This window comes from Dicentrarchus labrax, unplaced genomic scaffold (assembly GCF_905237075.1).
Source record: "Dicentrarchus labrax unplaced genomic scaffold, dlabrax2021, whole genome shotgun sequence".
NCBI lineage: Eukaryota > Metazoa > Chordata > Actinopteri > Moronidae > Dicentrarchus > Dicentrarchus labrax.
Window position 1 is genome coordinate 30,535,806 of NW_026136704.1, and position 23,865 is coordinate 30,559,670.

General features: G+C 41.0%; 1 protein-coding gene, 1 long non-coding RNA gene and 4 other non-coding genes across 50 annotated transcripts in view; 5 read left to right on the forward strand and 1 right to left on the reverse strand.

Annotated features, from left to right (window-relative positions):
• Positions 1-1,169: 1,169 nt before the first annotated feature.
• LOC127363233 (U1 spliceosomal RNA) lies at positions 1,170-1,333 on the forward strand. Its single transcript, XR_007884725.1, has one exon. It is a non-coding gene; the product is annotated as a U1 spliceosomal RNA (small nuclear RNA).
• Positions 1,334-5,950: 4,617 nt separating this feature from the next.
• Positions 5,951-10,570, forward strand: LOC127362674 (uncharacterized). Its single transcript, XR_007884491.1, has 2 exons — positions 5,951-6,078; positions 10,358-10,570. It is a non-coding gene; the product is annotated as an uncharacterized LOC127362674 (long non-coding RNA).
• On the forward strand, positions 6,105-6,295 carry LOC127363255 (U2 spliceosomal RNA). Its single transcript, XR_007884746.1, has one exon. It is a non-coding gene; the product is annotated as a U2 spliceosomal RNA (small nuclear RNA).
• On the forward strand, positions 9,583-9,746 carry LOC127363235 (U1 spliceosomal RNA). The gene has a single exon (XR_007884727.1). It is a non-coding gene; the product is annotated as a U1 spliceosomal RNA (small nuclear RNA).
• LOC127363257 (U2 spliceosomal RNA) lies at positions 10,384-10,574 on the forward strand. Its single transcript, XR_007884748.1, has one exon. It is a non-coding gene; the product is annotated as a U2 spliceosomal RNA (small nuclear RNA).
• A 550-nt stretch (positions 10,575-11,124) lies between these two features.
• cep295 (centrosomal protein 295) overlaps positions 11,125-23,865 on the reverse strand; it is a 14,614-nt gene continuing 1,873 nt past the window's right edge. Inside the window, exons 3-31 of one of the 45 annotated variants that reach the window (XM_051398520.1) lie at positions 23,681-23,805; positions 23,490-23,583; positions 23,149-23,265; positions 22,918-23,058; positions 22,580-22,763; positions 22,317-22,484; positions 21,805-22,035; positions 21,496-21,593; positions 20,438-20,650; positions 19,963-20,039; positions 19,115-19,775; positions 19,052-19,075; positions 18,704-19,018; positions 18,385-18,607; positions 18,070-18,267; positions 17,765-17,962; positions 17,551-17,648; positions 16,511-16,607; positions 15,843-16,064; positions 14,999-15,147; positions 14,348-14,798; positions 13,753-13,932; positions 13,074-13,570; positions 12,694-12,864; positions 12,546-12,606; positions 12,039-12,374; positions 11,606-11,702; positions 11,387-11,486; positions 11,125-11,246 (exon numbers count right to left, since the gene is read on the reverse strand). In XM_051398520.1, coding sequence (XP_051254480.1) covers positions 11,205-11,246; positions 11,387-11,486; positions 11,606-11,702; positions 12,039-12,374; positions 12,546-12,606; positions 12,694-12,864; positions 13,074-13,570; positions 13,753-13,932; positions 14,348-14,798; positions 14,999-15,147; positions 15,843-16,064; positions 16,511-16,607; positions 17,551-17,648; positions 17,765-17,962; positions 18,070-18,267; positions 18,385-18,607; positions 18,704-19,018; positions 19,052-19,075; positions 19,115-19,775; positions 19,963-20,039; positions 20,438-20,650; positions 21,496-21,593; positions 21,805-22,035; positions 22,317-22,484; positions 22,580-22,763; positions 22,918-23,058; positions 23,149-23,265; positions 23,490-23,583; positions 23,681-23,805 — 5,568 coding nt within the window. In that variant the 3' untranslated portion in view covers positions 11,125-11,204. Of the gene's footprint in view, positions 11,247-11,386; positions 11,487-11,605; positions 11,703-12,038; positions 12,375-12,545; positions 12,607-12,693; positions 12,865-13,073; positions 13,571-13,752; positions 13,933-14,347; positions 14,799-14,998; positions 15,148-15,842; positions 16,065-16,510; positions 16,608-17,550; positions 17,649-17,764; positions 17,963-18,069; positions 18,268-18,384; positions 18,608-18,703; positions 19,776-19,962; positions 20,040-20,437; positions 20,651-21,495; positions 21,594-21,804; positions 22,036-22,316; positions 22,485-22,579; positions 22,764-22,917; positions 23,059-23,148; positions 23,266-23,489; positions 23,584-23,680; positions 23,806-23,865 lie in introns of all 45 variants that reach the window. The other 44 variants (XM_051398523.1, XM_051398528.1, XM_051398527.1 and 41 more) reach the window with 44 other exon arrangements.

Consider the following 23,865-nt stretch of genomic DNA (forward strand, 5'->3'; position numbering starts at 1 on the left):
GGTTCAATTGGAAGTGGAAGAGCTTGTGCAAATGCAGTGAAATGATTAATGCGCACTTTATTATCGAGTATTTTAAGTGTTTTGGCTCAGTTGCATTTTAATTACAGATGAAAGCTCAATGGGGCCGCATCCCGTTTGGTTTTTTCTAGTAGTTAATGTCGCATTAAGGGCCTGGCTGCACTTTTACCTGGTTAGGAAAACTTAATACTGAATCGTATATGTCGTATACGGACAATAATGATGTATTTCAAGAGAATTTGAGTACTTTTAATAAAGCTTTTTAGTTAATTGGACGGGAAATATGCTTCACAGAGCTGCTGTTATCTGTACAACCCAATGGGGGGCGCTGCAGTCCAGCGGGTCGTCATTAAAACAACTGACGGAGATTAAAAACACATTATTTAGTTGTGTAAATTACATTGCACAGATTACACATAATATTAACGTAGCTGGAGAATTATTTTGGAGTTGGAGTCAACCAGAAATGTTTTAAATTGACCAATAAAAGCTGAGAAAATGCAGTTTAATACAACAATACTGTACTAAAAACCGGCTGGATGAAGGTTATAATGTTCGGTTAGTGTTGAAACAGTTTTAGAGAGGTGATTATTCAACTGTATGATCATTTTAGAGGCTGCAGTTTGTGTTGCTGTTGAACTTTATTGTTAAAATCCTGATTCACTCCAGACCAGCAGGTGGCAGTAACAGGACGGCCCCGTTGCCCGGGAGACAAAGAAACAGGAAGTGGTTGTAAAGTGTGGGAGAAAAAGTGTTTTTAGTGTTTTTAGTGTTTTTAGTTGTTTTTTTCTGGATTGTAAATGTGGATCAAACAGCCTCTGATTGCAGTTTGATTCAGCTTTGTCTCACTTGAACTTGTTGTTGGACTGTTGTTCATTTGTTGGAGGTAAAATAGAAACAAACTGCTGATTTCAGGTTAGCTGTTGATGTGGGGATACAGCATTGCATTGTGGGAAATATAACCATTATATATCAAGTAAAATCTAAATAATCTTTATCAGCTTTAGTTGAAAACTGTATCTTCTGTATTCTGTTCTGCAGTTTCACTCACCTTCTACATCCTCTGGTTTCAGTAATATATCGATTATTAGCACCATCAGTTAACACGGTGTGTCTGTGAGAGAGCTCCCTGTCTCTGAGCTGGACAACTCATACTTACCTGGCAGGGGAGATACCATGATCAAGAAGGTGGTTCACCTTGGGCGAGGCCTGACCATTGCACTCCGGTTGGGTTGACCTCAACGAATTCCCCAAATGTGGGAATCTCGACTGCATAATTTGTGGTAGTGGGGGACTGCGTTCGCGCTGACCCCTGATATACATGTTGAAAAGAAATCATTTATAAACCTTTAGACTCACACAGACTTTATTTATCATTTGGATTTGCATCAGAATGAAATTACGTTGCAGTGGCACATAGCACAACAGGATTAAAGGAGAGGCATTATGCACAGGCTAAAAAACAGATATGCAAATATAAAACTTTTGTATATTTTTTATTTTTGATGAGACAGAAAGTGCTCATAATCAATCAATGATCAAACTGATCACTATAAATTACAATCAATCAACACGACCAACTCTTATTTCTTACCTTGTTGTTCCAGCTTCCAAAAAATATGATAAAAGTTAAAATCTTATAGTTGTTCTTTTGCTGGGACCCCTACAGTCCACTCAAGCCCCTGACTGACACTAACCACTGACACTATTAACCAACACACACAGTGCTGACCCACTCAGGTTCCTGCACAGGAGATCCAGTTCACATTAAATGACTGACTGCTTGAACCAACAGCGACTCTGAGTAAGACAATGTGTTGTTTTATATCGTTTGTTTACTGTAAACACTCCTCAATGGTCAACAACATCAAACCTCGAGGGTGTGCGGCTTTATTCTGTCGTCTAATGACAGCTTGTATATATACTGCCACCACCGATAATGCACAGTTTATTCTGCTTTACAGTTTTTTTTACGATTGTTTACACACTAAAATAAAAATTCCCACATAATTTGCGAAATTCTACTCCGAGGAGCAAAACACCTCCACAGATTTGCACAACATTACACACAATGTCTGCTTCACCCTTTTTGCTAAACACTACACACAGTGATTTGTAAAACTCTACACACATTTTCACACCTTAGACACAGATAAGGATTGTGAGGTTGCTTCCTCGTCATTACAAAGCCCCGGACTGCCAATGAACACACTAATGAACAAACTGGATAATCACATCCACCAGGTGTGGAAGCACACATGTGCTAATTTGAAAACGCAGCACTCAGCCAGACGGAGAGATGATGAATAGTTACAGTATTCTTGTTGCTTTTACAGTAGTTTTTCTTCAGAGTCAAAGTGTGTGTACTTCATGCAGTAATTTTTATTTGTCTACAGATTTTATTTGTTTCATTGATTTCATTGTTGGTTGATTACTGTAACTGATTATGGTAAGAAATACTGTAAGTATTGAAATAAATACTTGAAATATTCAGTCTGCAGCATCAGTGTTGTGCAGTGCTTGGTAAGTTTATAGTAGGCCTATTTGTGTACATTCTCCCTATATCTCTAACTAATCATGAAGAATGTTGTGGGTCTGTCACTATTTTTTATGACATCTAAATTATCCCTTACATAACAAAGTCTGGCCAAAAATCTAGCACATGCTATTTCCTAAAATGTGTTTTTTATTCATCACAGCAGTGTGAAACTGGCTGCAATAGTGTCTGATCATTGAGGACTGTGTTGGTTAAATGGAAACTAATAGCATTTTCACAAATATGTGTATGTGTTTTGACTGAAGTGTGTCATTTTGCAAACAATCTAGGAATTATGCAAATTGAGTGTGGTGTTTGGATAATTGTGATTATATTTTGAAAAAAAGAACCCGGTTTTCAAAATTGCATGTAAACAATTGAAAAAAACTGTAAAACCTTTATAAAACTCCCATTCCTTTCACCAACCAGGTGTAAAGGGTTCAATGTAGTTCATATGGTGGAAGTCGAGTTTAATTAACGACCTTATTCTCCTTACAAATTCATTAGTTGAAGAGTTGAGTTCTGTGGGCTGAAGATGACACAAGCTGCCACTCATACAAATTATATTTATTATATGTATTTATTATTTTGATAAATACAGATTACAGATAAAGTCACAAACAGTTCAGAGCAGATCGATCGCGTCTCCACCCGAACATGGAGCAGTTTGTAAATAAAAGTTAATTACATTATATTAATATTATAAACACATGTATATGTAAGTTAGGTATTCAACAAAACCCACATTTAATAAAAAGAATAAGTAATAAATAACAGTTTCCCTCCGTCACTTCAGAGCCAATCACAGCGCGAGTTAGTGAGACAACAGCACCGTCAGTCAGTGTGGTGTGTCTGTGAGAGAGCTCCCTGTCTCTGAGCTGGACAACTCATACTTACCTGGCAGGGGAGATACCGTGATCAAGAAGGTGGCTCACCTTGGGCGAGGCCTGACCATTGCACTGGCTAGTGGACTGTGCAGTATGGACAGCAGCAGCAGCCTGTTTAGAGCAGACAGCGGATGCAGGCAGTTTAGTCTGAACAGGGGTCTTGACCAAGTCTAAAAAACAAGACCAAACAAAGTAGTACTATTTATTTTGTGATTTTTTTTTTCCCCAAACCATTTGATGTGTATTAACTCTGTATCTCACCTTCCACAGCCTGACTTGCAGCCACCAGTTCAGCTTCATCACCTGGCCATGATGAAGGATCACACTTGGAGGTGCTGGCATGCAGTTGCTGGAATAAAAAGATAAATTGATTATCTAGACTCTTTCATGACTAAATGCTTGTCTGAGGATTAGGGCTTCAGGAGGATTAGCATCATGCTATGGGGATGTTTTTCAGCTGCAGGGACAGGACGACTGGTTGCAATTGAAGGAAAGATGAATGAAGTACAGAGATATCCTGGAAGAAAACCTCTTCCACAGTGCTCAGGACCTCAGACTGGGCCGAAGGTTCACCTTCCAACAAGACAATAACCCTAAGCACACAGCTAAAATAACAAAGGAGTGGCTTCGGAACAACTCTGTGACCATTCTTGACTGGCCCAGCCAGAGCCCTGACCTAAACCCAACTGAGCATCTCTGGAGAGATCTGAAAATGGCTGTCCACCAACGTTCACCATCCAACCTGACAGAACTGGAGAGGATCTGCAAGGAAGAATGGCAGAGGATCCCCAAATCCAGGTGTGAAAAACCTGTTGCATCATTCCCAAGAAGACTCATGGCTGTAGTAGCTCAAAAGGGTGCTTCTACTCAATACTGAGCAAAGGGTCTGAATACTTATGACCATGTGATATTTCAGGTTTTCTTTTTTAATAAATTTGCAAAGATTTCTACATTTCTGTTTTTTCCTGTCAAGATGGGGTGCTGAGTGTACATTAATGAGAAATAAAATGAACTTTTTTGATTTTAGCAAATGGCTGCAATGAAACAAAGTGAAACATTTAAAGGGGTCTGAATACTTTCCGTACCCACTGTATATGTAAATATTATGGCATGCCGTTTAGGAAATTAACCTTGAATATATGGAATAAATCTTTGAATATATAAAATGAATCTTTGAATATATAAAATGAATCTTTGAATATATAAAATGAATCTTTGAATATATGGAATGAATCTTGGATATACTGATAAAAATGTGAGAATACTGAATGAAATCCAAACCTAGTTGTATCCTTTTCATCAAAGTGATAGCCTTCTGAATAAGCTGGTTTTATAAAATGGCATCAGTTGAAATATTACAATACTTTCTTAAACTGGAAAACTTTTTTGCTTTTTCTGTCAGGATTTAGCCTGAGGCCTGTTGTAGTCGGCCTGCCACCATTAAAAAGGGAGTGAACTTCTTCGTCAGGAGAACGGTATTGGGCACGGGTACTATCGAGAGGATTTTGGCCCCTACAAGCACTTACCAATGAGTTAATAATGTCCTCATTGATCAGTATTGCTGCCACAAGGTTCCTGACTGACTCATTCTCACTTCTACAAGATGACAGCAGTGCCTTGATGACCAGTCAAGTTTCATTCAATATATTAAAAGATTCATTTTATATATTCAAAGATTAATTTCTTAAACGGTATGCCATAATATATATACTATATTGTCCTTGTCACAGATTTCATTGAAAACACCTTTGCAACTTCATCAGCTGTGTTTTGTAATCTCAATTACTGCAATAAACACATATTTATGCAGTTTGACAAGCAGTCTTCATTAGCATGGCAATATAACACTTGTCCTGAGTAATAATACTTCCACTTGAATCAATATAAAAAGACTGTTGCAATTACAAACAGCCAACAGATTTAAATGAAATAAGAAATGTAATATATATGTAATGTTTGAATGCAGGATAATTAAAATGATGCAACATACTTAGAAAGACCTTGGACATGCTGTAAAACACATTAATTCCTCACAGGACTGACGGTGGAAATACAGGTGAATCACCTGGATTAATGTTAGCCTGGCTGTTAGTCTGGTCTGGAGCAGGCTAACTGCAGAGAATAAATCACCATAGTAACTTGGCCGGGATAAGTTTAACCTGCTTTCATGCAACCGACTTGAGGCTAAATCCAGCCAGGATAACCAACATATCCCGGGTTAATCCCTTATCCTGGTTTTGTGCAATACCCCTCTGTACTGTATGCTCTCCGGAGGAAAATACTAATCTGCATAAAGTAACCGAGCGTAGACTCTGGGCCAATCAGAAGCCGTAACTGTCTACGGACAGTCACATGACGCCGGGAGACGATATGATTGGTAGTCTACGGTCAGAATTGACCAACCAGAAGGCGGAACCGTCTACGGTGAGCGTAGACTTTTGCATTGAGCCGCAGGGTGCAGTTCTCTCTGTTCTCCTTTAGAGGAAGTTAACAGATCAAACATTGTGTTTTACTCTCAGAGAGGACTTTTATAGGATTTAAACTTTATTATTATTATTATTGTATTTGTCTCGACTGTGTTCACGTTGTTCCGTCGGGCTGTGAACCGTCAGTGAGGGTCCCGGTGCGGAGAAAGAGGTCCGTACCTCCGACTGTAGTTCAGTATCGCTTCTCGGCCTTTTGGCTAAGATCAAGTGTAGTATCTGTTCTTATCAGTTTAATATCTGATACGTCCCCTACCCGGGGACCATATATTAAATTGATTTTTGGAACTGGGAGATGGAATAGGGGCTTGCTCCGTCCACTCCACGCATCGACCTGGTATTGCAGTACTTCCAGGACCGGTGCACCCCCCCCTCTGATTGTCTAACATCAATAATCGATATTATAAAGGTTGTAGTGAGTTAATAGTAGAGTAGTATCTTGTACAGACTCTGTATGTTGTTGTTAGATTAAACGTTTTAAGAGCATGAGGCTGCAGAGTGGAGACATATTGTTTGCAACTGTTCAGTTAAATGAACAATAAACTTTTGAGTGAGACAAAGAGATTGTAAATGTAAATGTGTTGTGTTCACTGTCCTTTACACATTGAACAGAAATGTTCAAATATACATTTATTAAGTCCTCATACCGACTGACTGCATTCACTTTAGTTTACAGAGGTTTGCTTCTTTCAATTCATTTATTTAAATGTTATTGAAATAGTTTAGTTTTTATTAGTTTCAGTATTAGCTTTAGTTTTTTTTAAACTATAATATAAGTTAGAATATATTACAATACAAACACAACACTTAGTGAACACAGTCATGTAGACATCCCATTATCAATAAACAGGCACCAACGCCTCTTTATGCTCGTTGTGTTGTCAAATTTGACCAAATTGAGACAAAAAACTGAAAACATTTCCTACTTTTCTTTCAGATTTTGTAAGTACAAAAGGTTTTTTCAGTTCAAGTCTGATTTTATTTGAACTAACATATTGTTTCACAACTGGTTTTACTCTTAGTTTGATATAGATGTACAATAATTGGCGACATTATCAGGTCCACCTAGCTGACTCTCTGGGGCAGAAAGGGGTGCAGGTCAGAGTCCTGCAGGTCAGAGTCCTGCAAGCAGAGAAGGCGGTGGCTGAATACAACAATCTGGTTGTGCAGGCCGGGCGCCAAGGTGGGCCGGGCCTTCCACGGTACCTGCAGATGATGTGATCATTTGTTTTGTTTTCCACAGGAAGACGGTGGAAGGGGCTCCTATTTATAATATAGATACAAGTGCAGGCAAAATACAAACAACTTGGATCAAGACACATTTTAAGATTGATTGATTGTTTTTCAGCTTCTTAAATGTGAATATTTTCTGAATTCTTTAGTCCTCTACAGTTTACAGTGATCGTTACTCAAAATAAATAGTTTATTATTATTTTCAAAAGTAATTTTATTACTTTACTTATTCTTCCCTGCCTACAGTAATTAGTTACACCACTAGTTATTTTACTATTCTGCTCCCACAAAATTGGCCCCTTTCTCACCAAAATTCAGACTTAAGACAATTAAAATCCAGTTTAGTTTGTTAAAAATCAAAGTAATGTTAATGTTTACATCTTCCAAGCTAGTTTCCTCCACAATTACCAAAATGAATCCAAGGATGTGATTTGATTGTTGGATTTAAAATCAGTAAGGAGTGCCAACAAAAGTAATGTTGTAACTAATTATTGTTTGTGGTAATTGTAATATTACTGAAATGTATTAGTAATAAGTTACACTACTAGTTACTGGGGAAAGTAATGTTATTACTAGTAATACCTCACTGCGCAACACTAGTCCTCTATGACCATAAAGTAAATAGTTTTGGGTTGTGGACAAAAGTCAATTAATCAATTATTTGTCAACTATTACATTCAACAGGAACCAGTTCGATTATTGATTAATAGTTTTGATTTAGTTTTTATGTCCAAATTCTCTCACTTCAGTTAATGAGAGTAAAATAAATATCTTTAAATTTCGGACAAAACAAGACATTTGTGGACATATATAGGATATTTTATGGATCAAACACCTAATCAATTAAATGAGAAAATGATCAGATTAATCAATAATAATAAAAAATAATCATTAGCAGTATCCAGTATTTTAATTTTAATAGATTTATTTTAGGGGTATTTTGTTTCAAGATACATTACGTAACCTCTGCACACGACCCTGAGCTACCTGGCGGTCTCACTGAGGGCCGTGTGCAGCTCATTTGCATAACACCACCTGGACGTCACGATGATGGACTAACAAGGACCTGGAGATGTACTTTTATCTGGATTTAAAGAAGTGTTTTGGGCGTCAGGACGTCTTCAGGGTATGTTGATATATTTTTTGGTCATGTTATGTGTCTCGTGTCAACAGAACAGAGCCTCTGCAGGAGTTTGGCGGTAGTTTGGTGGTGGTGACCCACTTGTTTTTAGCCTCAGGTGTTAAATTGGTTCAATTGGAAGTGGAAGAGCTTGTGCAAATGCAGTTAAATGATTAATGCGCACTTTATTATCGAGTATTTTAAGTGTTTTGGCTCAGTTGCATTTTAATTACAGATGAAAGCTCAATGGGGCCGCATCCCGTTTGGTTTTTTCTAGTAGTTAATGTCGCATTAAGGGCCTGGCTGCACTTTTACCTGGTTAGGAAAACTTAATACTTAATCGTATATGTCGTATACGGACAATAATGATGTATTTCAAGAGAATTTGAGTACTTTTAATAAAGCTTTTTAGTTAATTGGACGGGAAATATGCTTCACAGAGCTGCTGTTATCTGTACAACCCAATGGGGGGCGCTGCAGTCCAGCGGGTCGTCATTAAAACAACTGACGGAGATTAAAAACACATTATTTAGTTGTGTAAATTACATTGCACAGATAACACATAATATTAACGTAGCTGGAGAATTATTTTGGAGTTGGAGTCAACCAGAAATGTTTTAAATTGACCAATAAAAGCTGAGAAAATGCAGTTTAATACAACAATACTGTACTAAAAACCGGCTGGATGAAGGTTATAATGTTCGGTTAGTGTTGAAACAGTTTTAGAGAGGTGATTATTCAACTGTATGATCATTTTAGAGGCTGCAGTTTGTGTTGCTGTTGAACTTTATTGTGAAAATCCTGATTCACTCCAGACCAGCAGGTGGCAGTAACAGGACGGCCCCGTTGCCCGGGAGACAAAGAAACAGGAAGTGGTTGTAAAGTGTGGGAGAAAAAGTGTTTTTAGTGTTTTTAGTTGTTTTTTTCTGGATTGTAAATGTGGATCAAACAGCCTCTGATTGCAGTTTGATTCAGCTTTGTCTCACTTGAACTTGTTGTTGGACTGTTGTTCATTTGTTGGAGGTAAAATAGAAACAAACTGCTGATTTCAGGTTAGCTGTTGATGTGGGGATACAGCATTGCATTGTGGGAAGAAGAAACAAACTGCCGTTATAATGTCATTTAAAGCGAATTCACATCAAATATTTCCAACTGATTATTATTTTAAATCTTTCTAAAAGATAATTCTGTCCAAAGTGCTTCCTGCTTCGTCAGTTGAGATAGTGTAACGTTAGTTGTCAACAGCACCGTCAGTCAGTGTGGTGTGTCTGTGAGAGAGCTCCCTGTCTCTGAGCTGGACAACTCATACTTACCTGGCAGGGGAGATACCATGATCAAGAAGGTGGTTCACCTTGGGCGAGGCCTGACCATTGCACTCCGGTTGGGTTGACCTCAACGAATTCCCCAAATGTGGGAATCTCGACTGCATAATTTGTGGTAGTGGGGGACTGCGTTCGCGCTGACCCCTGATATACATGTTCAATAATAAACTCTGGAGGAGAGAAGTTCCTTTAATAGTGTTGTAACCGTTAGGAACAGGAAGGAAGCTCCATTTGTAAACTAACGTTACATGATGTTATTGTGGAGTCGTTGTATCCGGACAAAGAGTCAGCAGTTGATGATGATGATGATGAAGATGTGGACGATATTCAGCCGCAGGGTGCAGTTCTCTCTGTTCTCCATTAGAGGGAGTTAACAGATCAGACATTGTGTTTTACTCTCAGAGAGGACTTTTATAGGATTTAAACTTTATTTTATCGCTGTATGATTCATATGATGTTAGTTTGATTTAAAATAGAAGTTACAGCTCTCTTTCTGACAATAACACAGCGGAACGTTTCCACTCCCTATTGGACCACATTGTGTCACATGACCCGGAAGCGCTGTGAATCGCGGTTGCTCCGACAACCGTATTTTGTTAAACTTCCACATTTGACGCTGATTTGTCCCCTTTTACTGATTGACTGTGTGTTCTATATCTATATTAATATCTCTATCTAACACACAGTGAATCATATATCTATCTGTTAGTGAAGCATTCATTAACACCGTCAGTGAGGGTCCCGGTGCGGAGAAAGAGCTCCGTACCTCCGACTGTAGTTCAGTATCGCTTCTCGGCCTTTTGGCTAAGATCAAGTGTAGTATCTGTTCTTATCAGTTTAATATCTGATACGTCCCCTACCCGGGGACCATATATTAAATTGATTTTTGGAACTGGGAGATGGAATAGGGGCTTGCTCCGTCCACTCCACGCATCGACCTGGTATTGCAGTACTTCCAGGACCGGTGCACCCCCCCTCTGATTGTCTAATAGTAATCAATATATTTGGATTATAGATGTTTATATTGTCTGAGTCTCAGTAGTGTGTGAATGAGTTGAAGTGTGTCACTATGTTTTGTGCTGGAAGTATTAATACTGAGGGGAAACGTCTCTTTAATATCTGTTGTAATGAAAACTATAAATAAATATAAATACCATGTTATTTCTCCATTGTGGCCTTTCTGTGGGAACGGGAACTACATCGTAACACCATCTGTATTATTGTTGTTGTTTGGCCTCTGAAACAGCATTTTGATAACTTTGGAACAATAAATCAACCATGTGTGGAGCCAGAATCATAACGTAGTTCAGGTTGACCTCTTAAACTGTGATATATAATAATGGATGAGTTAATTCTGAACTGACCTCACTTTCACAGCTCATTTCTGTAAACAAATGTATATCTTTAAATGACTTAATGAATGTTTTCTTATTAAATAAACTCATCTGAAAGTCTGTGTTAATGTTATATAATAATGTTGTAACAGAAGTGCTAATATTTAACAAAATGGAGTGCAAAAAGTAGATTCAAATAACTTAAAATGCTTTATTGATTAAACTACGAAATAACTTCATTTTTTACAAAAGTAGAAACACACATTCAAAGTCACTGCGGAGTCTGTTTGGCACGAAGTTTCTGTAACGTTTTCTGTGAAGAGAAGGTAGAAAAATATCCTCAAATCTCAGTTCAGACAAAGTTAACATAGTTTAAACTGCAGTTCTCTAATAAGCATATCATTTTTATTATATATATTATTATGTTATCTTAAACATTAATAATTGTTTTACCATGTGGAACTCCTTTGCCTTCAGTCTGTTTTTTGCATAAGCCTCCTGTCTGCTCCTGATTGCCTTCTGATGCTTCACCTCCTCCAGCCGCTCGTACAGCCTGTGGGAAACAAATGATTGCATCATTTTGTTTTTAGACTTCAGGTAGAACAGGTACGCAACATTGCCTCCCAGTGGACAGTGCAGAGGTTATTAGGTTAGATAATATTCAAGCAGTACCTCTGAGTTCTCTGGTGCATCTCAGTAACATCTAGTTTCCTTTGCTCCGGTGTGCAGATCTTCATCTCGTCCACTCGTTTCTGCCTGGATTCGCTCACTGAAGGAAACACAGAAAAACACTAGGAGGAGGAACTGATTTATGACATTTACATGAAACATAACAGGTTCTTAGTTTGTTCATATAACACAGATTACAGTAATCTATTTTTCTGACAGTTTATTAATAAATGCTTTCATTCAGTGGGTATAAAAACTAATTTCATTACCTTAACAGAATCTATCCTACAACCTTTTTTATTCTGAAAGGTTAGATGTCCATATAAAAGTTGTTTCTATGAATGCAGCTTAACTGACTTTTTATAGTTTGTGTTGTTTTTCCACCTTTTATACAAATGTATTGTCATTGTACTTGGAAGTGATTTGTGTGTAATACCTGGAGGGGGAAGTTGGGCCTTTTTCTGCTTGATGAAGCCAGATTTCTCTGTAGTTTGTTGCTGCTGAGTCTGTCCTCCTTTTGACTTGGTATTAATCTCATGTTGAGGTTCTGACTTTGTCTTTCCCTTACAGGTGACAGGTTGAGAGCCCTTAGCTTCAGACTGCTCTCTGGCTTCAGGTGGAGCTCGGCTCTCAGGTAGCATCTTGGCAAGAGCCCGTTTGGCCTTGATTTCTTCCACCCTGCGGGATGATCTCTGGAGCAGAGCTCTGCGCTTCTGCTGGTCGACCTCCTGCGAGCCTCTGATAGGACCCCACTGAAACTCCAGGAGCATCGCTGAATGTAAGGAAGGAAAGGATGGAAGGCTTAACAATGAACAAAAGGATGGAATATGTTCTTTGTTCCTGATCACATCCATATTTAAATCAGTTCAGCAATCACAATTCAGCAATCTCACTCAACAGTGTTTTATCAGTTACACAATATTCAGTATGTAACTGATTTTACCTGGATCTGTTTGGTCCTTGTCCTGTGGAGTCTCATCCTGTAACAATGTGGATTCTGACCCCTAGAGAAGACAAGGTTTGTGATCAGAGATCAGAAAGACACCTGCTCCTGAAGTCAAGCCAAAAACTCAACAACAAAAGACACTCACCTCTGCCTCTTGGCCTTTCTGTCCTTCCTCCACCACCACATCTGGATGTTGGTCTTCCCAAACTCCCTCTTCATCAGTGAGGGTTGTCTCTTGGTCCTGCAGCGTGGTGTCGGTGAGGCTCACTAGCGTTATATCCGACTGCTCCAGGATCCCCTTCTCACTAGCAGCTTCCTGATAGACAGGGAGAGATGACAAGCTCATACAAGTTAACATAACATACAAGTTTAAAAAGGTTTAAAAGTGCAGTTGTAGCAGGACAGAAGAACGTACTGTAGTGCTCTGGGTGTTGACCTTTAGAGGCACTGCAATGGTCAGTTAATGTCAAAAAGATTATGCTTTCTTCAAAGTTTACCAAGGTGAACGAGAAAAATAAATCGTACCAGTATCTCCTCTGAGATAGGAACAGCACTCCTCAGGTTTGAACCCCGCTCAGACTCCAGTTCTCCAACACAAAGGTCGCTGAATGGGACTGGATCTCCTACGTGTGTCTGCGGCATGCTCGGAGTAGAAGCATCGTCACACAGGGTTAGATTTGACAGACTCTGAGCGGTTATCTCCACGTCAGACTCATGGGGGTGGTACTGGGAGGTGATGAGCTGGGAGGCAGATTCATGTAAGGCGTGGGAAGCAGTCACGCAGCTGGACGGCTCCTCTGTTCTAAGTCGCTCGGGAGATGGTTCAGACTCAACAGAAGGACCGTCGTGGGTTTCAAACTCTTCAGAAGTTGTGGAGACGCTGCGTTCCCAGCTGGCCGACTGTCCTTCGGGAGAGTTTGGCACATCGTGTACGGGCAGGTGAAAGGTCACGCAGGAGTCTGCTGTATCGTTGTGGGTGACTTCAGCCACTAACGGGTGGAATGAGTCCGAGCTTGGAAACACTAAAAATGGTGAGAATGTACAGTTTATGAAAAATACATTCAAATACAAGATAGCTGACTTAAACATATTTGACTCTTTCCCCCTAAAGTTCCCTAAAATGTTTACCTTTAAACTTTTACTTGCCTTGAGCTACAAACAGGCTATAGATATACATATTGTGCATTATGACAATATACCTCACCTTCAGTCCTCTCGGGGCCCAGGTCCATTAGACTGGTTTGGCTCTGCAGTGTCTGGTCTTGTGCGTGTGGATTCACACCTGGGACAGAAGAACTGTGTGACGAGGCTTCAGGAGGCAACGCTGGGTACGACGGCACGCTGGCCTCAGTCGAAACACCAAGATTCACGTGGGTTCTTTCACCTACAAACAGCAGATTAGTTGACTCATGAGTGCAACAATAAAAAGGTGTGTATGAGCATGTCAAACCTGAGCATAGTGTGCTCACAGAGCAGATTACATATGCTGATATAAACTGGCATTCAGAGCTTTTATTTTAATTAAACTGTATTAATTCCTAAAGAGCTAAGTGATAATGAAGGTTCAAAGACTGGCATCAGTTCATGTTTCACCATAGGACAATGTTTAAACTAGGACTGCAACTAACAGTGCATTTGATTACTTTATTTTTATGTCTCCATTAATTGTTAAACTTGAATAATTTGATGATGGCCACAATGTTTTATTGTTAATCAATAAAAAGTTGGAGTCTATCTTTTATCTCCCAGTAATTTAAAACTTTACTGCCCACATCAGGCACCTCATAGAGTCCTTTTACCTGAGCTTCCACTGTGCTGGCCAGCAGACTCATCCAGCTCCCCAACCAGCGGTCTCATCCGGCTCCCCTCTGGACCTTCCTCCAACCACGTGGTCGACGGCTCCGACGCCATCTGAGCCACCAGCTGACCCGCATAAAAGTCGTGTCCGCCACTCAGCCAGTGTGAGCTGGACTGATGGGAGAGTCGACCGATCATCCGACTCAGAGTGGAATCCCATCCACCTTGATCCAAGCTCACTGAAACCGGCAGACCTGGTAACTGACCAATCAGGGACGAGTGCGCTGATGGTTGACCAACCAGCTGCTCCATGGCCAAGTCCCGATGGTCAGCAGCCAAACAGGAGGACTGGTCTGCCAGCTGGCCAATCAGGGGTCTGAAAGAGTCCTCAGCCAGGGATGGGTCCTCACCTGAGAAGTGCTCCAGGATTGGATTCACTGTATTGTCCCATCCCTATAGTAAAAAAACATTGATTGAATGCTGGGGATTTTACAGCTATATCAAATATTTATAATGGACTTCTGTTTATGACATGAGTTTAAAGTCAGTGGGAAATATGCCTAGAAAAGTTTACAATTCCTTTTGTTGTTAATTATTAACAAGTTAAACTATTTCCCCAAATGACAAAGAATTGTGGGTTGTAGGTCACTGACCAGGCCTCTCCTCTGTGTCCCTGCTGGGTCTGAGGGAAGAGAGTGACGAGCTGTAGAGCTTTCATTGTCCTCTGTCCTCTCCGAGGCTCGAACCAAAGACTGCTGAGGAACTGAAGGGTCAGGTTCATCCACATATGAGCCTTCACTGTCTGCAGATCAACACAGAGGAAATAAGACTTTTCAGCATTTTGTTGGTTTCACATTTTATCCATCTGTAGTCAAATTCATTTTAACTTGGTATTTTCTTTATGACATGTACACACAGACTCACTGAGCTCAGTTCAAGTGTAGAAACCATCATAAAATGTATTTAGATTAAACACACTTTAGGTCCAGTATTTTTACATCATCACTCAGTAAAGAGAAACAAAGACAAACTCACACTTACAGTCACACACATTCACTTACATTTGAAGATTTTATGGCTCTAGTCGGTGTTGGAAGAAGTATTCAGATAATTTACTTAAGTAAAAGTAGCCTACTCATCATTTACTATACTCATTTAATGGCCCCCATTAAGTGGTACGCTGTTATATAATTCATTAAAATAAAAAACACATTAGAACAGATTCTAATTGGGCAGTTTTTAGTTTTTGGCCTTTTAATTTAAAAGCTACTCATACTGTTGCCTTTTGGTAAATGTAATGTAATGTACATACACACAGACTCACTGAGCTCAGTTCAAGTGTAGAAACCATCATTAAATGTATTTAAATTAAATACATTTCAGGTCCAGAAGTTTTGCATCATCGCTCAGTAAAGAGAAACAAACAAACACACACTCAGAATTACACTCTTACACTGAAGAAAGAGGGTATTATTGTGATGAATATGTGTAGTATACCTGTGGTTTTCCCCGTGGTGCTGAGGGAGATGTTAAGCTCCTTTGTGTATTTGTCTATAATGCGCTGGATGCTGCTGTCGTTAAACAGATCGTCTACAGCCGTACCCGACAGACAGCCAGAGCCGTCCTTAATACTGGAGCTTTGACTGGACGGAGAGGAGACACTGAGACAATCTGCTCCTTGTCCTTGTTCCACACAACGTCTGAGGTCCGGAGATTTATCTAATGAAGAAGTTGGATAAGAAGAAGAGAAGAGAGCAGATTTAGGTTAAAACAAAGATGGAAACACTAGCAGCTAGCATGTTATTTGGTGTATATAGAGTATGGGTCCTGTGTACTGTGTCTCATATTGTCACCACATCAATTTACAGCAGCACAGCAGCGACAGGTCCAACTACCTGCAGAACTGAAGCATAATCCAACAAGTCCCACGATAACACCAACAATTTTGAAACACAGATTAATATTTTAATAATAAAGAGCCAGCAAACTGATGTTTGTAAGGAAGGGTGATTTAAATACAGTACAGTTCATTGTTCAGGCGTCTGATCGACTTTCAGACCTTTAAAGGTGATGTTTCTATTGCTGGATTTAACAAGATTCAAACACAATCAACTGAAACAAAGTACGACAAAAGCAGTGTGTGTTGCGCTCCTGCAGTCCCTCACCTGTGTTTACATTCTGCTCAGGATCAGTGGTGACGTAGCTGCCCGTGGAGATGGTGGTGGAGGAGAGACAGTCAAAATCAGGAGGCCTACATGCAGACTGACACATACATACGTACACAAACAAAACAAAAAAGTGTCAAGGAGACCCAGTCACACAGTTTGAGACATACAGTACAGTACACACAAATACACACACACTTATATTTAAAGATTTTATGGCTCAATGCGTTTGGCTTCTTGACAGTGTTGGAAGAAATACTCATATATCATTTAATTAAGTTAAAGTAGCCTCACTGAGCTCAGTTCAAGTGTAGAAACCATCATAAAATGTATTTAGATTAAACACACTTTAGGTCCAATATTTTTACATCATCACTCAGTAAAGAGAAACAAACAAACACAAAGACAAACTCACACTTACAGTCACACACATTCACTTACATTTGAAGATTTTATGGCTCTAGTCGGTGTTGGAAGAAGTATTCAGATCATTTACTTAAGTGAAAGTAGCCTACTCATTATTTACTATACTTATTTAATGGCCCCCATTAAGTGGTATGCTGTTATATAATTCATTAAAATAAAAAACACATTAGAACAGATTCTAATTCTTTTAAGTTTTTGCCCTTTTAATTTAAAAGCTACTCATACTTTTGCCTTTTGGTAAATGTAATGTAATGCACACAGACTCACTGAGCTCAGTTCAAGTGTAGAAACCATCATTAAATGTATTTAAATTAAATACATTTCAGGTCCAGAAGTTTTGCATCATTGCTCAGTATAGAGAAACAAACAAACACATACTCATTACACTCTTACATACACATTCACTCCATACACTCAAGACACATACACACAACAGACACACAGACACAGGAAAAGCTTCTCAAGCATAATCAAAGGCTGAAGCAGATACTGCCCAAGCCCTCAGATTTGGCTAATTTTCATCACCGATCCACAACGTGAACCTCAGAGTGTATTAACACTGTGCCAATATGCAATATCTATTTCTAAAGTACCATTATCTCTGCTCTGGTTACCTCTGTGGGGGATCTGTAGCTTGTGATTGCAGGACCAGAGTAGTCAGCTCCTCTCCCAGAGTCAGAGGAAAGCGGTGACATTATCCTCAGGACTGAATCTGGAAAGAAATGTTCCAAACAAGTTATTATTAGTAGTATTAGTAAATTAAATACTTCCATTTTCCTCCCATCTGTATTATGTATCTCAACATTCTTCACCTGCCCCTCTACATACCAGACTGTGAGGACTCTGGAGATGTTCCAGCCCCCATCAGCCGTCTCTCGTGGTCAGTTAGTCTTTCAACAGTTCGCTGCCCACTGCTGGACCAAGAGGGGGTCTGCAGAGTTGCATCAGAGGCCACAGACGATTCAGATTCCTCCTGTGGATCCCAGTCCGCAGTATGTGAAGGAACCTTCATAGTATCATCCAGGCCTAGAGATAGGAAACATCGACAATCCAAATCAACTGATATTCCTCACCATAAGCTTGACTCATGGTTTAACAGTCTGTTATTCACGTGTTTCTGGTGCTCAGCTGACCTGTGACTTGGCTGGTGTTGCCTGGCGACTCCACCTCTTGAATAGCACTGAGCTCATGTTGTGCAGTCATCAGCTCCATGACGCCCAGCCTGACACGGGTCACCGGAGGCTTTCCTGCTCGAGGAGGATGAAGGAGTGCTGAAGGGAGGACAAACGATGGGGAAGGTCCAGCAGGAACAATGCTCTGAGAGATCGGATCTTAACAGAAAATTTAAAAATTGTTTTGCGTTATTAGAGTAATTTTAAGTGTATGCCATTTAATTTGTGATGGAAGAGCAACACCATCACTTTTCTGCAGTCTAACGTGTCAGTTACCTGTTTCACCACTGTTAGACGCTGGTTGAGGGGAGCCATCGTTCTCCTCAGGGTCTTCTAGGTGTGATAAAGTTCCTCCATTAGTCTCCTCAATAGCTTTCAGCAGGGACGCAAGTAATTTGAGGCGGCTCTGACCGATGTTGTCTGAAACCAACACTTCACTGGCAGCCTCTGGAACTGGCTGCGGCTGAGAAAACACAGCGGGAAAGTTGTTCTCCATGCACTGTAATTAAAACTCGAGTTTTAAATTAAGTTTAAAAACGATTCGTCTACTGTACTGTAACAGAAACACCAGTAAAGCAATAGCCCCGTCACTTACTTGTGCATCAGTATGAATCAGAGCCTGCAAAGCCTCCTTTTGTCGCCTCATCTGCTCCATCTCCACTTCCTGTCTCTTTCTCTCCTCTTCTTGTTGCCTCTGCTGCAGCACTACTGCCTCCCTCTGCTCCAGCACCCGTCTCTTAACCTCCTGAAGCTCCCGTCTCTGAACCTCCTGAAGCTCCCGTCTCTGAACCTCCTGAAGCTCCCGTCGCTGAACCTCCTGAAGCTCCCGTCGCTGAACCTCCTGAAGCTCCCGTCGCTGAACCTCCTGCAGCTCCCGTCGCTGAACCTCCTGAAGCTCCCGTCGCTGAACCTCCTGCAGCTCCCGTCGCTGAACCTCCTGCAGCTCCCGTCGCTGAACCTCCTGCAGCTCCCGTCGCTGAACCTCCTGCAGCTCCCGTCGCTGAACCTCCCGTCGCTGAACCTCCTGCAGCTCCCGTCTCTGCCTCTCCATGTCGTCCTCTCTGGATCTCAGGGACTGCAAAGAGCCCTGTGGCAGGATCCCAGGCCTGACTGCTGCGTGACCCGGAGCCAGAGGTGCACCATCTGTTATTCTCGGGCTAATGACTTGGATGGGATCAGAGGTTGGCTGGAGTGGGATGCTTGTTGGGTGATGTGTTGTGAACTGTTTGTAAGGCACTGGGTCTTTGGTGGCCAGGAAGGGTCTCACGCCTTCTGGAAGGTGCTTTGTTACTCTCTCCATTATGTTATCGGTCAGCCAGGGAGTGACATCTGGTCTCTGGTTCCTGGAACTGTCCGAAATAGATTCCACTTCATCCGGCAGCAATCTAGAGCGAACCCTCAAACTGGAGCCAGGAAGATGCGGAGGTGAAGCCTCTCTTGTGGGAACTTCAGTGGTTTGTGGTTTGGCATGGTTGTATGCAGGCACTGCGGGAGTTGTAGGGAGTTGCAGAGAAGTTGGAAGATGTACAGGTCGAGTACTGTGCAGAGGTGGGTGAATGAGGCCTGGAGGCAGCAACGTTGTGGCGGTCATATTGTAACGAATTTGCAGAGCTCGCTGGTATTCCTCCAGGCGCTGGCGAGCCACTTCCACTGATCTCTGGTGAATTCTGAAATAAAAAGGCAGTCCAACAAAAAATAGTTAAGTCAATTTAAGTTATATAGCACAATATCACAAATGTGCCTGAAGGGGTTCCACAATCTGTACGGCACAAAATCCTCTTAGATTCACACTATATATATGAAGGGTGAATTATTCTGTCACCTGCTGACTTTGTCTTCAGGATTTAAACACACCTGTTTTGTTCCAGCAGTCGCTGTTGATATTCTCGAATCCTTCTGGTGTGGTTATCTTCACCTGGAGGAGGCACCAGCTGTAGAGTGCAGAGGTAACAATTCAAACATACTTTACATAGGATATGTTAAAGGATGACCCAGCAATACCTGTAAATCTGATGGGACTATTGAGAATGGCATATATTTTACCTATTGTTTATTTATTCCCAATCATTTTCAATTTTATTTCGTATTAGTCGCTATTACTACTATTCTATTTTACCCTTATTTTATCTGTAGGCTGTCTTTTGATTCTTAATTGAGGAAAAATAAATAAATTGGAAAAAGTCACTTCAAGCTGGCTTCAAAGTCTCTCAGCCAGTCAAAGATAATTAACACAGACTGATGGATACCGACAAATGTGAGTAGCTATACAAAGATAATATGAGAAAAGGACAACTGAGAATAGCTTTAAAACCTGAAACCACAGGCCTACCTCGGTGGCTAGATCAGAGGTGACGGAGGTGACTTCCTGGTCATGGACCGGTACTTCTGGTTGGTTAACAGGTACTTCCTGGGTCACAGCAGCCTTCAGGTGTTCTCTCTCCTGCTGAGCCTCAAACAGCATCTGCTCCAATTTGGCCTTCTGCTCTTCCAACTCCTGCAGCAAAACCACCTGCTGCTGCTTCTCCCTCTCGAGCTCTTCTTCCTGGACAGAAACAACAAATTAAAAATAAATAAAAAAGGTTTCAAAACATAATATAATCTATCTTGTTCCTGGACCAGGCAAACAGGTATTTCTCAGTTTCTTCCTCCTCCTCCTGTGAAACGCAGTCTTCAGAGGATCACCCCAGCAGCCTTGAGTGAAGCCTTTGTGTTTCTCTGCTGGATGTCCACCAGCCCCCATTATGCTCAACTTCACTCTTTTTTTTTTTCTACCAAAGAAAACAACCAAGTTCTGTAGTTTTATGTTAAAAGCAGAAGAAGTTTGTAATGCAGAGAGAGAAGAGCGTGACGTCTCTTCTGAAAAGGCACGACCACCCTGCTCAACACACAACAACAGAGAGGCTGGACTAATTAAGTAATGAGGAACACCTGGATCAATAGGTTCTGTCTAATCATGAACAGCACATGAAGCCATTTGGATAACGATACAACCAGGTACTGAATTCTTTAAAAAAATGATTCAGTGAACGGAATAAGGAGATTTGTTGGATCAACAATTCTCAACAAAACCAAATTTTAAGCTTTATAAAAATAGGCTGTTGTTTGTAGTATTTGATTGAACAGGTTTAGCTAATTACCGGTACCTTCATGTGACAAAAAACTTTAATTCTTAATTGTCATTAAATGTGATGAAATCCAAAAATACAAGTATAACAGCATATTGCATGTTTCCAGTGAGAGACCGACTTCCTAGTGTCTCAACAATGTTCTTACAATGTGATCTAACAACTGTCTGGATATACAGAAACCTCTGATTACCTCTGTTTACGTGTACAGTGTCGTAAAATGACTCCTGCTCTGTATCATATAAATGGAATCAGCATGTACCCGTTTCCTCCGTTCTTCTGTAAACTCTTGGATTCTGTTGGCAAGTACATCAGGAAGTAGAGTATCTGCCGCAGTTGACCTCTCTGTCCTTTCCAACGCTGGTGGGATTAAATATACAAACAATTCATGTAAGCCAACAACTAAATGTCGATACGTTTTTACTCGTGTATATCTGAGAAACAAAAAACAGGAATAAATCTCAAAAAGGTGAAAAGAATAAACTGTGAAAAAGTTAAGTGGAAAAAGAAAACAAAAAACAGCCGATATTAGGAGCAGATTTTATTTCATCCGATGAGTAAAATGACCTACCAGGTGGTGAGTGGGCAGGCTCAAGGCGCTCAGTGGGGGACAGTTTCTCCTCGCTGGTCAGAGAGCCTGTGTCGATGGTTGTGTCCCGCTCCGGGATCTGATCGGTGATGGCGGTCTGTGAATCGGCTGCAGGAACGTGACTGTTGCTCTCAGTCCACTGGGTCCTCTGGCTCCTGATACGATCCAGGAGTTTCCTCAGCGCTCGTCTAGGAGCAGGTCTGCAGGGCTCCGCTGCAAGTAAAGAATAAAACTGAATGCAGTTCAAGCTTGGTGACGTTGAGTTTCGAGAACAGATAAAGATCAAGATTATAACACAGTGGAACAGTTGGATTGTATTCAGGGCTGATGACTGAAAGACTTGTCCTTGACTGAAGAATTAACATAATTTATATAATATATTTATGTCTGTGTGTTAATGCCAAAGTGTAACCGGCCTTTCTTTTCAACAAATCTTGTAACAACCCTTTAAAAACTGGTTTTAGGTTTTATGTGTATCTGGTGCTTCTCTTCACCTTCAGCAGATGTTTCCTGCTCAGTGATTCTGGCTTCGTGCTCAGTGTCTTCTGTTCCCGGTGTGGGGCCTTCATCCAGTGTGACGTCCAGCTCTTGGTCTTGGCTGCCCGTGGACAGGGCCGGCAGAGGCTCCGGTACCAACTGGACTACCAGGTCACCTTTAACCCCTGGGATCAGACACAGTCAAAGGTTAAAGACGCTCTGACAGCGTGGCACTTTCTGGCTATGGTTTTAAGCTAAGCTACAGTACTGCAGTCCTTACTCCTCTCTCCAGTATACATGTCCTCAAAGGCAAACTCCATCTCCCTCTGGAAGTCCTCCCTTGTCTCCTGTCTCTTACAGAGAGGCTGGAAGATCTGAGGAGGCATCTGTGACACCTGCTGTCTCCTCCTCAGCAGGTCTGTCTGCTGCATGTGCTCCAGTTCAGTAAGCAAGCGGTTGCGATCCTAAAAGACACCATCAGAAACAGGTCAGGCACAAAAACAACAACACACTGATTCAAGACAATTAAACATGTTTAGGGGAAGTGGACTAAAACAAGTAAGCAGCATCAGAGCTATGTGCTAATGTGGGTGTCTAACAGGTAACGTTAAGCTGAACCTGCACGAGATGTTCCCTCCTCAGAGCCTCCTTCCCTCTGAGATGAGCCTTCTCAAGCTGCTCCTCTCTCCTCCTCATTTCTTCCTTCTGTAGCTCCTGCAGTCTCCTCAGCTCCAGCTCAGCTTCTTCGTGGGCGTTGGGCTGTAGACACATACACGGCTCAGACAACTCTGATAGGAAGGGGACTAACAAACTCTGGGGTGAAGTGCAAACAGCAATCAGAGGGCTTACCTGCTTCGTGTCTACCTCTCGGTCCACGGTGCTTTCAGGCATGTGGTAATGCGTGGCAGCGAAGGCACTCACATCAGATTTCTTTACTACTTGTGGCTTCTTGGAATCAATGTTCTGCTTAAACAAGAACAAACGACGTTACCATGACTGCACCCAGAACCTAAACTGTACGACAGGTGTCAAATCATTGTATAATGCACGTTGGCGACTACTGATACATTTAATTTTCTAAAACCTTCACACCAATTTACCAGACTGATTTATTTTAACATAAACTTCAATTTGAGCTATCAGGCCAAGAACAAGACAAACTATGATTCATATACTGAACTGAAGATCACCTGAATGGGGTTTGGGGGTGGCGGTGGGAGGCTGGCCACTTTTGCTGATCTTTCCTTCTCTGCCTGTAGAGCCTTCCTCCTGGCATTGATGGATCTACAGAAAATAAACAGACTCAATGTTCAGGTAATTCTAATTAAATTTATTAAACATGTAAACATATTTGAGGCAAAGTGTTTGTAATACTGCTCACCGGCTTTGCCTCTCATGGTCTTTAAGCCTCTGTGATTTGAGCTCAATCAGAGCTTCTCGAAAACGCTCCTCTGCTTTGGTGTGATTCTCCTCCTCCCGCTGAGCGATGGCTGCCAAGTCGGGTTCCTTGTGCAAATAAATAAAAATTCAAAAACTCCCATTAATGGAGACAAAGTATAGCAGCTG